Source organism: Dermacentor silvarum, chromosome 2 (genome assembly GCF_013339745.2).
Source record: "Dermacentor silvarum isolate Dsil-2018 chromosome 2, BIME_Dsil_1.4, whole genome shotgun sequence".
NCBI classification, from domain to species: Eukaryota; Metazoa; Arthropoda; class Arachnida; order Ixodida; family Ixodidae; genus Dermacentor; species Dermacentor silvarum.
Genome location: NC_051155.1, coordinates 195850852 through 195864163, shown reverse-complemented (window position 1 = coordinate 195864163; position 13312 = coordinate 195850852). Strand labels below are relative to the sequence as shown.

The following is a 13312-nucleotide window of genomic DNA, read 5'->3' as shown; positions in this document are numbered from 1 at the left end:
AAAAGAAAAAAAAAAACAAGAAAGAAGAAGAGGCAGATATAATTGTCCATTCTCCAATCTTTAATGGTGACAAGAAGAGAGCAGTACAGGTTTGGCGCACAATCGGTAATAATTTTTATGCGTAAAGTGTAAAATCACATTACAATAATAATGCACTGCAAGCAAGATAACATTTGTGCGAAATGATTGACTTCTTCAGTGTGAATACCCACCTTACTTTCTACTGTTTAATGAAACAGTTAAGCAGTATTTTCTATAGTCAAGATATCAGCACTCGAGACCACTTATGACAATATTTTAAGAACATTCACCGAGTTTCAAGGCTCGTACACACATTGGGTGCACATGCCTGACGACAGCACAGCATTATACCTATCAGACCACTAAAGTAACTTCACACCAGTAAAGAACATAAGCAGAGGCCACAAACATCATCTTAATGCCAACTGGAACGAAATCTCGCTTTGGCTGAATTGGTAATGAATGAGTGGTATATACATCTGAAGCAATCTTGGCAAAGCTGCAGGTCTGGTAAATGTCTAAGTTTCTTATTATAAGCCTATAATTCGCACCTGAGTAGAAGCGTTCATCTGGTGCTTAGCGGATATGATGCAAGTCCCAGCACGTCGCCTCCATGGGCAGCTGCAAGTTGCACTCAATCTTGGATGTCACGCCAAGAAGCTGCGTGTGCCGAGTCATGCGTCACTTCCGGCAAAGGTAACGGCAACACTGTTATTTTTTTTCTTTCAATTTTGGTATCAAGAACATCTACTTTTGCAAGCCTTTTGTGATGCATTCACTCGTATTTCAAATGAAAAAAACTTAACATTTTTCGCGAAGGCTGCACTATATCTTCACTATCTAAATGAGGCTTTTTATGCTACCTGTAATTTCGTTGCAGTTGGCTTAAGTAAAAAATATCGCAGAGGTCGCTGATAAAAAGAGGTATACATGTAGAGGTATACATTCATGCGAATAACTTCCACCTCAACCCTTACCCCCAAAAGAAACTCTCAGTACAGTCTTATGAGAAAAATAAAGAAAAAAAAAAGTCGCCAAAATGACCTATAAGCTTCATTCAAGATTTATGGTTGTCTTGGAAAGCAGGACGTCTTCTGAGAAACATTAAAAGAAGTATGAAAGGTACACCTGAAAACACTGAATCTTAATTACATTATTGCACTTGACACTGTTCGAACAGATGAACCTGTGAATCACCCTCATGCACACTTGCATGAGGATCACCTGCTGGCTTCATCACCTAATGTCACTGGTGTCAGCAAAAACAAAAATCTACTTTCCAATTATTATTTTTTACAGAGTAAGCTGTTATGGGCTCATTCCAATAGCCGTTTCGGGTCGCGATGATGCCGCCGGCGGCGTCCGCCGCATAACCGCTATCGCCGGAAACGCGAAAAAAGTACCCGCTTCCCGCCGGGATCGAATCTGCGCCCACTGCGTGGGAGCCGGATACTCTACCACTGAGCCACGCAAGCACTTGCTATCAGGCCGCGGAAAATGCCCTAAGGCAGACGCAGGGTGAGACGACTCGAGCCTCCGCCAGTATGGTGGTGCCATCTAGTCAAGGTGCCTGCAAAGGCGGCGTGCCCGACATGCAAGTTGTAGTTGTAAGGCTTGATCGGGCTCAGCAGACTGCTGTGAAGAGAGCATTACAAGCCGCAGCTCGCCGTCGACGCCGGGCTGACAGTTCAGATTGTTCTTGTCAAAACAAGGCGAACAGACTGCCGCGAAGACCCTGTTGTGCGTGGTGCCCAAATTGGAGCTACTCTTGAGCCACTCCACCAGCTTACGCTGTGACTGTGCTGCGTGTGCCGTGCAGGCCTGTGACTTTTTTAAAAATTAGAAGTCAACATTGCTTGCTGAACCATAATAGTTTAAATTACACAATGTGTAATTTAAATAATACAGTGATTTAGAATAAGGGCTACAAAGAAATATATAGTGTCATGTTTACTGTGCATGCACAAGGTGCAAGTGGCACTTGCGGTTCCCACTGAGCACATCATTTTTCAAATATAGTGGGCTGTCCAAACTGCTTTGTGTCAACAAACATGGTGGCATCCACTGATGTGATGACCGTTGCCTTAAAATCTAACTACAATTCTGAGCATCTTGCAAGCTTTGTAAGCAATGAATGGTGATGTAGGCTACTACTTTCTCACCTCGCAAGGTTTCAGCATTGCTAGTTGACTGGACAGAAATAATTTCACATTCAGAGTCAAAATTGCAATTGGCTTGTAGTCTTATTTATTTATACTATTACTTGGAATGAACATTAACAATGAGATGCTTAAAGGGGCCCTGAACCACTTCTCGGGCTTGGTTAAAAAACAAAGTCAGTGGATAGCATATGCTGCTGTGAACATCTCAGCCACGTTTTGCAGTCGTGCATGGCATGTGGAGCACGTAAGTGGAGCGCGAGGTCATCTTTCTCTCAAACGCTCTTTTCACCAGAAGCCTGCTTCTCACTTTATTCTGGACGCTTTATTTCGTAATATAGCATGTTCCCATACACAGCAGTTATTGGCCAATAGCTGACGTGAATCAAGAAGGGTGTTTGGATCAGTGCGCTACTTCCTGGTGTTATTGTGTATATTTATTGACGGATTTTAATAAACAGGCTGAAGTAAGCGAAAATCTACTTTTGAATTTCAATAATTACGTACTTCCGGAAGAAGCCGACTATCGTCTGCTCATGCTCGGCCGCGCGGGTAGGAATTAAACTTTGTCTACCCTGCTTATTGATGTTGTAAATGTTGGGTCTTGCTGATTTCTACTAGTTTTGAACGTTCAACTAGCCTAGAACCATGCGAAACTTAAGGTCAGACCACACGCACGCTTGCCAGCGCATGCTGACTCCTGGCCTATCCTGGTTAGATGCCTTGGCAGACTTATTGATAGCGCTTCAAAATGCGCAAGTTGGATGTGGCTACTATGCGTTGGTCAAGCTGGTGAAGGACAAAGCCGGTCTGCACCACGGTCAGACTGCAGCATATGAGCGGGGGCACGCACTCAAGCCCTGCCGTGCACAAAGCAAACGCTGTGAATACGCACTACAGTTGCATGTAGCTGCGGTCTGCTACAAAGCGTAGATACTGCGGCCGTAGTGGCTCGCTGGCATTTATGTTAACATCCAAAATTAAATTTGAACTGCGAGGCACGGTGATGTTCAGTAGGTAGAGCGTTGTGGGCACACCCTGCTCCGCCTTAGCTTTCAAAGCGCAATCATTGAAGAGGGAGCGGAAGCACCGCGAAGGTCATGTCTGATTGTCAACAACTCAGCTTCTGCTGAACACATTGCAGTACTTTTTGCGGCAAGTATTTATGAAATATCCTATTTTAACTTCAAATGCATTTCTCCACTTCGATAAAAAGTGGTTCAGGACCCCTTTAAGATCATACCACTTGTTAATATTTATTTAAAATTTTGTAGTAACTGCCTGTAGCTGCAGTGGTGCTGCAAGTGCCCAAGGCGCCGACTGCAAAAAAAAGTTCTCTTCTAAAGCTTGCTGTCCTGCATACCCTTATTGGGGAATAGGCACCTCACTTTGGGGTGCCTATTCTATAACTTCGTAATGACTCAGTGCAGTAAAAAAATTTCACTGTTTTAACAAATATGATAAGCGGCTTTCACATGTAGCAGAAGGACTAGAAAACTGGGTACAAAACTGTGGGCATCAAAAACACTACATGAGCAGAGCATGAAAGATCTAGCACTATTGTAGGCTATGAAATCTAACATTTGCATGCGTGTCCTGCACGAGGCTTTTGCATGTTACACATTCCTACGGACCCCTCAAACAAGCTAAATGAAAATAGCTGTGTGTGGAAAATACATGCAAATTGTGACATTGAAACGCTCCCAAATATCAACATACTTTGGACACTTTCAAAAATGTAGGTCTAGCAGAGCTATACACAACAATGTTGCTTTCTGTTGTCCACAAGTGACAATTCATTTACAGTGCAAGCAAACAGTCTCAAAGCCAATATCTCTAAGCATATAGCTGGTAGTGGCATTGAAAAAGTACTAATTCATTCTTTTGTGTAAATATACAAGCATAGTGAACAGAATGAATCGGTTAAGCTCGTTTGCTAGATTTGAGTTCTGGAATACTGGTTAGATCAGCCTTAACATGAGTGTAGACTTGGAAAGCCAGAAAAGATTCAAAAATGAAAGACAGGTGGCGACGCCAGCTCGAAATTTTCGCACCAGCTCCCTGAGATATCATGTATTTCGATGAAATCTACTCGGGGTTGGATAGCTATTCGTTAATAAAGAATGATTGCATTCAAAAGTGAGCTGTGACTACACGACAACTTTCAGGAACTCTTCCTACATAAAGCTGTTCGAAAATACAGCGACACGAGTCACTTCACATTGACATCATTAGCACGTTAGTTAAGGTGCATGGCCCCCTTCACTCTCTCTCATATTGATCAGCGTTATGCCAAAAAACAAAAAAAGAAGCAAGCAGGGTATTTAAAGACTACTCTGCCAATTTCAAATAAGTTAGTGCCACTTAGTGTTCCTTTAGTAGAAGCCATGCAGTCATAAGCCTCTACAGTTGGAAAATATAAAAAGAATAAAGTGTAATTGCTAGACAGGTCTATCTTTGTATGTTTAGCCGCAATGTTTTAACTGTGGTAAACCAAGCTGCTGGTTGTGTAAAAGACAATGTGAAATGATGAAGTGAAGAATGTGGATTACAGCTGCCAACAACAATGTAAAGTTTTCCTGCCAAGGCTAGAATGACCAGATTTTTCACATTGGTAAATGAGACGTCTCAGCACTTGGAAATGATAGCATTGGACTTGTACACAAAATAATACTTAACAAAATGGATGCTATGCATTGCTACTCGCTAATAAATAAGCATGAATGGTTCTGTGTTAGTAACCCATTACAGCCTCCCTGCTACAGGTATATCCCTTTAATAGCTGCATTTTCGTAAAGAGGACAATGTATTGAAACAGTGCCCAGGCACTTATGTATGAATTATTGAAGGTATCAAAAGGCATGATGCAAGGCAGTAAAAAAAATCTGATGTCTCCACTCTGGATTCATTATCGTTGATTCATGTGAAATGTACATCCTGGGAGTGGACCATGTACTCATCCGAGCCAGTGTCGCACCTGATCCTTGCTCTTTTTTTCTTACCACCATGAATAAAATCATCTGCCCTTACCTTTCCCATGGCACTGAGGACATCTTACAAAGTACAAGGACTTCGATAAAGCTGCTACAAAAAAAAAAACTACGCTTTTCAGTTTATCACACAAACCACATCTGATTTCTAGTGCCTTGCAAATCTTCTAAAAAGGGCCTTATGTAGCTGGCTACCAGCTCTGGCTGATTCATGTGAATGTGGTGATCGCCATCGAGCACTGCCATTTGAAAAGTGCGGCAGTGTTTCTTCAAAGCATTTATCATTCTGCCATTCTGGACTGAACAGCTGCCAAAACCAGGCACAGCATCCAAAACAAGAATGTCATTTTTAAAGGACTTCCACCATGGGTCGAGGGCAGCTTTGTCGACTTTGTCCCAGTAAAACGCCTTTAGCCGAATATCTCTCGTAAAGGTGTAACGACCATCTGCCTGGAGCTGGCAGCCTCGTTTCATTAATACCTTCACATCATCAGCACGAATGCATCCCCAAGGCATCTTGGTATAGAGAGCCATGATCTCCTCTTCAGTATAACTTGGTTGCTGACTGAAGTCCTTCTCTTCAAGACGTAGGAAAGACTGCAATGTAGTTCTTAGAGTGCCCAGGAGTTGGCTTCTAGCTTCATAGATTTCTCCAAAGCCCTCTACAAGTATTAGTTTTGACACCTGAAAGAAGTGCAAAGGTCACAGCAGAATGTTTTCAGATGAACATTTGTTTTATATTCTGAAAAATCTTGACAAAGAATGGATCAAGAAAAATAAGCCTTTTGTACAAATATAAAAAAAAAAAATTAAATTATGGGGTTTTACGTGCCAAAACTACAATCCAATTATGAGGCACACCGTAGCGGGGGACTCCGGAATAATTTGGCCCACTTGGAGTTCTTTAACATGCACCTAAACCTAAGTAAACGAGTGTTTTCGCATTTTGCCCCCATCGTAATGTGGCTGCCGTGGCCGAGATTGTACAAAAATAACAGCTGGTTGATTATAACAAGCAAAAAACAAACAAACAAACAAAATACAGGCAGAAAATTCATTTGTACGGATGCCTGAAGTGTTAGCTTCAATTTATTGAGATCAGTAAGTAAGTAACCAGATTTAGTATTGATGCTGACCTGATTGAACGCCATTAAACTGTTAAGTATATAAGCCAGCTTTGTGAATGTTCCTATCAATATTTCAACACAGTGGAGTGCAAGAAGATATGAAAAGTGCCTGTCTCCCTCTCTCTTGGTCGTCCTTGTGATGAGTGTGTGCTTGTTTAACCCCTTCCTGTGCCATGCTATTATTTTAAATTTTGACGAAAAATAGCCAAACTATTTTTACTCCGGTTGCCTATATGTATAATCTTTTGCTTGCGCTGTCCAATAAATTATGTGCTGCCATCTACCAAAAGCACGACTAAGCACCGAGACGAAATTAGGTTCGTCCATGGCATTGCTAGAAAATGCAAAGTACTGTTGAGAAGCGGAGCTTATTCTCGGCCATCTTTAGCAGAAGTACGAGGATGAACCCAGGTCGATTATGGCACGAAAGGGATTAAACCTGCTTACACATATATTTCCTTACACACTCAGAATACAGAAAAAGAAGCAAAACTTATTTAATAAAATGAATCATTGATTAACCTCAGTAATACATATAATACCCCTTTTATATGAGATAAAATGGCAGAATATTTTTAACCTATACAGGCACTCAATATTTTTTACATTTGCAACGTGCTATCACCATACAATGCTCAATCGAACTCTTGTACAGCCCCTTAGAGATTCCAGATCCAAATGCACACTGAAAAGTTGAGACACTTGAGCATTGGTCTAACTCAGGAGCTCAGCAGACAGCTAAGCCCACATAGGTGCTGCCCTGCACTATACTTGCGAAAGCAAAGGAAGAGCCTTGAGTTAGGGCACGTTAGTAATATGAATATGGGGCACAGCATCAAGCTCTTGTGTTCTCAAGAAAAATTCACCAACCTTTTCAGGAAATATGCAGGCATATCTGTGTCCCACGAGGCCTCCTATACTGTGGCCCAGCAAGTTGAACTGGTCCCAGCCAAGAAACTGAACAGCATGAGCAATATCGAACATTAAGTGTGTCATGGTGTAAATGCATCCCCTTGGCAGATGCGACGAGAGACCATGGCCAGTAAAGTCTAATGCCACAGCCTGCCAGCCACCATCCAGCTTTTCAAGCAATGGATCGAAGCTCCCAGCATTGTCTTGACCACCGTGCAGGCAGAGAAGGTGTTTCTTGGGATTGCGGTTTTTTCTCTTGGCAGGCCAAACCTTGGCAGCCAGCTGCCCGTAAGGCACAGGAATGGCTATTTCCTCGGTTGGCTGGTTGGCGAGCAAGTGAGCTGTTGAAAGTTCACGCAGACGCTGCACTCCAGATGCGCTCGCACTACACTTTAGGTGTACATTGCAGATATTTCTGGGGAAGGAAAAAGATTTGATCAGTTTCTGTATGTTTGCCGAGTTTCTTCACTGGGCATAGAAAGACAGTTCACAATTTCTGAGCTGCGGGTAGGTGGCACATTTCTGCATTTAAGCTTAAAAGCAGTGCATGCAAAAACTTTGATGAACTATATAATACATGCAATAGCAGGATAAGGAACCTGAGCACTTGCCTGCATGTCGTTACGTGCAGTCTGACTACACGAGACAAAATGTTGCAGGCTGCTGGCATTTCTTCAACAAAACATGAGCCTGCAATTAGAGATAGACAAGATTATTTACATACTGAAATTTTGGCTAGTTGGTGTACACTGTGGTGCTTAAGACCATGATGAACCGGATTGCTAGTTAAAGTGCTAATGTGCTTTGTTGCAAGAAATGTGTGCAAGATACACCAAGCAAAATGAAATAATTAGTTATTATTTGAGATAACGTGTACTACCTCAAATAGCTGTAATCTTCACATGCAGTAAATAATTGTGCTACATGATAGACCGAACCAAAAGAGATCGTGAAACCTGGTAAGATAATCCATTTTTCATGATCAACAAAGTGACAAAAGCTGCCAAATTATTATAAGAAAGTAGTGTTAAAAAATCTATTCCAAGGTTTTTGAGCTGAAAGGACATTTTGGTCACTCTAATACAGTAACATATATGTGTTTAGGTCAATATTCTAATGTAGTGGAGTGCAATTTGATTCCATGCACTTTTATTTATGTTGAAGTTCACATTATTTCCTCATGAAAAGAAGCAGTAGACAGGGCACAGTACAGCACAACTTTTTACATTTGATTCTACTTTTTTTTTTCCTTATTACCTGTTGCACTTACTGGCTGCTGTTAATGATATCACAGAAAAGTAAACATATAGCACAAGTGCAAAAAAAAAAAAAAAATGGAATAGAATTGTTGCATGACATCGCTGTCTTGCTAATAGTTTTATGCATATAGTAATGGTATTGAAAAACTGGGTAAATTCGACCTTCATTTCTGATTTGAAAGAACTGTCAGACACCATTACAGTTCAGTTTGGGGCATATAATGATATTACTCAAGAATGGCAACTGTTTGCATTATAGCATTAGTGCGTATATAAAATCTTGGTTGACTTTGCAAGTGAAGGAAACAGTCAGTGCAACATGTACTCAAATTTAGGTGAATGTTAAAGAACCCCAGGTTCTTTAACACCCTCTGAAGCGAATGTTTCAACAAAGGGACTTGTTTTTGCCAGCGTAAAGCACTAGCTGGAAGCAACTCGTAATGAAATTTGCAGTCGTTTACGATTTATAAAAAGGTGAAAACATGGCTCTACAGAGCGTTATGAATATAACTGGATGCATGAACAATGAGGACATATATTCTAGACGTGAACTGTATGTACGATGGAGTGCCGCTGGTTTGGTGTAGTATTCGTGTGTTTCGCGCAATCGTCATTAAATGGCGCGCGGTAAGCAGCCAGCGACGTGAGTTACCTGCTGTACAATAATTAAATTAATTAGCTATACCACTTCTACAAAGAAAGGAAACCCCTAAAGCCAAACAAAGCCATGCTATATTGAATGCCCATATTTCATATGGACATTATTTCAAGCAGACGTATAACGTAATCTGGACGAACTTCACTTGTCTGCAGGAGCTGCTCTCTTTACACCATTCTGTTCCCACATCGATATAGATGCTCACGAGTAAACGATTAAATGAGATCTGGTCGTTTAAAGAAGACATTTAGCTTACTTTCAATTCTAACCAATTATTAGAAACACGCAGAAGATATTTGGGAATGAACTTAACACATAGCACCGATCACACGCGACACAATCACACCGACACTCGACATCAATGATGTTACCTGTCGGAAAAGGTATTCAAGCCGAATCAGTACCGCAGGCTCTCGAATTCGAGCGACTTCGTTTCGTGAAAACGTAGTTATTTGAGATTCGCGAAGCTCCCTGCATTGGCTAGATGAAGGGCAGCCTTGGGAGTTTGCCGTTGTCGTCGGCCTTCAGCCGAGGACAGACGCTACACGGCAGAAATTTGTCTCAACGGGTCGTGACCACACAAGCAGACGAAACCAACGGCCATTGGAAGGCAGCGCGGTCGTATGATAAAGCTACGATGAGTGAGAGGACTGCCACTAGTTAGCGTTTACAGACCGTCGTCTGCCAAGAAAATGATACAAAGGGGAAAACGCAAATAAACGTAACGTAAAAAAAAAAAAAAAAATACCTATTACAAAGCGAGGAAGACTGGGGAGTTACGAAGGACACTCTGTGGCATATGACAGGTAAAGTACGATCTTTCGTGAGATACTGACCGCAAGGACATGTATATCAGCAGCTGAACGAACCATCAAATACGCAGCGACCGCGCGACCGCCGTCGCTATTCGTGGCTGAGAAGAGCCGGAGCTGTGGGGATGGCCAGTTTCGCTTCGACAGCACAATGGAAACTCTTGACCGAACAACATAAACTTTTCGAATGTAAACAAAAATAGTAAAGCAAAGTCTGCTAAGGTTACCTGAAAATAAGTGACAGCTGAATAATTTTCAAGCCACTTTGAGTATTCCTCATTACAATACCAGGTTTCGCGGTCATCAAAATTTTATCTGGCCACAACGGTAAGAATATAGCGCGAAAGTTTGAAATGGCGAGTCAGGGAGTGTCAGGATGGTCAGATAGAGAGAGAGATAACTTTATTTTGATGGGGCGCGGAGAGGGTTGGATCCCCGTGGTGGGTGGAGCCTTCAGTCCAGGGCCCTAGCTAAAGTGTTCTAGAATACTTTACCCCAGCGGCGGTAACAGCACTTTGGGCTCTGGCGATCAGCTTTCGCTGATCCTCCAGTGCCGAGGATGGTCGGAGGATTTTGGTGCTGGATGTGGCTGACGGACTTTCTTGATTTGAATCCCCAGCCGCGTACAAAGCATCGCATAGAACTCGTAATGAGCTCAGTCGAATGCTAGGGGAACAGAACGCTCCGGGTAACATGTACAATTAGCGAGTAACATACACTGTACAAGATGAAAAGAGAGAGGGGAAAAAAAAACTTATATTTAAACTACAGACTTTTTCTGTCGAAAACACAAATATCATTTCATTTAGCAAACTAAGTTTTTTTTCCTGGCCATCTTTTCTTATTTTGGGGCCAGATTCACAAAGCTTTTCTTTCATAAGTTCGCTTTGCCATTGGCTGGCCGCCTTCGCTAGCTAATGTTCGCTAGTCTCGCATCCGGATTGGCTAAAATTCTTCCTCACGAAAAATTCTAGCGTAAGAAGCTTTTGTGAATTCGGGCCTTGGAGTTTAACAGAGTTGGTCCCTATGTAGAGTGAAAATCTTGTCATGTATAGCGTATACGTGTCCTACATTAACTTTTATGTGTCGCTGTTCCACCCACGTAAGTGTTGGAACTCACTCACTCACTCACTCACTCACTCACTCACTCACTCACTCACTCACTCACTCACTCACTCACTCACTCACTCACTCACTCACTCACTCACTCACTCACTCACTCACTCACTCACTCACTCCCTCCCTCCCTCAACTCACTCACTCCCTCCTCACTCACTCACTCACTCACTCACTCACTCACTCACTCACTCACTCACTCACTCACTCACTCACTCACTCACTCACTCACTCACGTATGCACACACACACGCACTCACCAGGGGTGGAAGCACGCTCCAGCGTTTTGGAGCAGGGCTGGGAGCAGCAAAGTGACCATTTTGGAGCAGCTGTGGAGCAGCATCGGAGCAACAAATTTGTAGTTTTGTAGCAGAGAAAGTGAATTTTGGAGCGGTTCGCCATCCTAAGAACATATAAATGAGTAAGCTTTTGCTTTCAACAAGTACAAATACTAAGAGAGAAAGCTTTATATGTGCCAAGGTGAAATTTCTGTGGCACATTCTATGTTCTTCTTGCCAAGCAACTTTAAAAAGAAATCTGATCAGTATGCAACTGTAGGGAACTCTAACGGTAGTACAACTTCTAGTAACAATCAGGACGAAACCCCAACACAGTAGCAATAAAAACATATATCTATGTATGAGCATAAGACGCATGAAATACATAGTAAAACCCAATACATGCACTTTCGCACAAAGAAACAAGTAAAAAGCAGCTCTAAAAGCAGCACAAGTAAACCGCATGGGATGTAAAGCTAGTTTGTACCTTATCAACAAATATAACTGAAAAAAGAAAGAGAATGCTGCCACACAACACTAGCACTATGTCCACAGCGCTTTGTCGGTCATACTATATACAGGGTGTTTCATTTTAGCTGCACCAAATTTTAAAAAATTGCCTGTGGACAGATAGCACAATTATAATCATTGATCTAAACTACTCGATGAGGCGGCCATTACTTCCACGATAAATCAAAGCGCCTAATTTAATAATTAACATAATTACGCTAGTTAACTTTTTAATTAATGATTTTACGGCACATCTTTCAATCTACGAATTATAGCCACTGAGTTCGCAAGGCGTATCCACTTGCAACGAATTCTCAGGACTGAACCAGTTTCGAGATATAATTTTTAACGTGTCCGAAGAAATGTATGGGCGTTCCAGTTAACTTTTTGAGGAAAATGCTGTTTTATGCATCGAAGCACAAAGTTAACTGGAACGCCCATGCATTTCGTCGGACACTTTGAAAATTAATATCTGGAAACTGGTTCAGTCCTGAGAATTCGTTCCAAGTGGATACGCCCTGCGAACTCAGCGGCTATAATTCGTAGATTGAAAGATGTGCCGTAAAATAATTAATCAAAAAGTTAATTAGCGTAAATATGTTAATTATTCAAATAGGCGTTTTGATTTCTCGTGGAAGTAATGGCCGCCTCATCGAGTAGTTTAGATCAAGGATTATAATTGTGCTATCTGCCACAGGCAATTTCTAAAAATTTGGTGCAGCTAAAATGAAACACCCTGTATGTCAGCTGCGTGCCAGTCCAAAGAACAAGTTTTACTTAAAGTGCACTCTCTAAACATGACAAAATATGTATCTGAGTGAAATATAATGCAGAAATATTGCAAGTTGAAAATTGTATTTTCAGGTGCAAGGCGCTATAAGTAGCCAATAAATTAAAATGCAAACATAAGATATGCGCAAGCACAGCTGGCTACTGAGTCCCATGATCATTGGTGCACCAGAACCCGCATTCAAAACATCACAGCTCACAACACAACGTCGTAACAAAAAGGCGGGAAGCAATACAGTCAAGGTCCGATTTTTCGGTCTCCCTAGAGGCCGCGAAATCGTCTGAAAAATCGGGCAGCCCGAAATAATGAATGCATGCCTTTTACAGCCGCTAAGGGCTCAAGTCACCCCAGGCACGTCCGAAAAAGTTCTGAGGGCCTGCCAGTACACTTATGAGGCATATCGGTGCTCGTACTGTGACAGGAGGCGGCGGGTGCAAGCCTGTGTAATTAATACCCGTACCACACGGGCAAAGTAAAGTGCACTTTGAGCGAGTGCACTTGGCGGCTAGTGTCATTCGCAGGCTGCCACACAGGAACGCTTAGGAACACATACTGTCTCGTGACAATTGCCCCTTCCCACTCTTGTTATGCTTCACAGCACTACTTCGCGTATGCTTCACCGCGTAACACTGCTGTATTGAGCCGAAGGTGACTTTCGGGAACCGGCATTATGCAACGCG

The 13312-nt window shown here is 42.1% G+C and overlaps 1 protein-coding gene across 2 annotated transcripts; it reads right to left on the bottom strand.

The window, feature by feature from the left end:
* Nucleotides 1-39: 39 nt before the first annotated feature.
* On the bottom strand, nucleotides 40-10038 carry LOC119442381 (serine hydrolase-like protein). 2 transcript variants are annotated; one of them, XM_037707239.2, is made up of 4 exons: nucleotides 9963-10038; nucleotides 7821-7899; nucleotides 7168-7624; nucleotides 40-5854 (listed from the first exon to the last, which is right to left on the bottom strand). In XM_037707239.2, exons 2-4 carry the CDS (start codon nucleotides 7877-7879, stop codon nucleotides 5297-5299), a joined length of 1074 nt encoding a protein of 357 aa, XP_037563167.2. In that variant the 5' UTR covers nucleotides 7880-7899; nucleotides 9963-10038; the 3' UTR covers nucleotides 40-5296. The 2 variants fall into 2 exon arrangements, with proteins under 2 accessions (XP_037563167.2, XP_049518061.1); XM_049662104.1 differs by lacking the exon at nucleotides 9963-10038 and adding an exon at nucleotides 9875-9951.
* Nucleotides 10039-13312: the final 3274 nt, after the last annotated feature.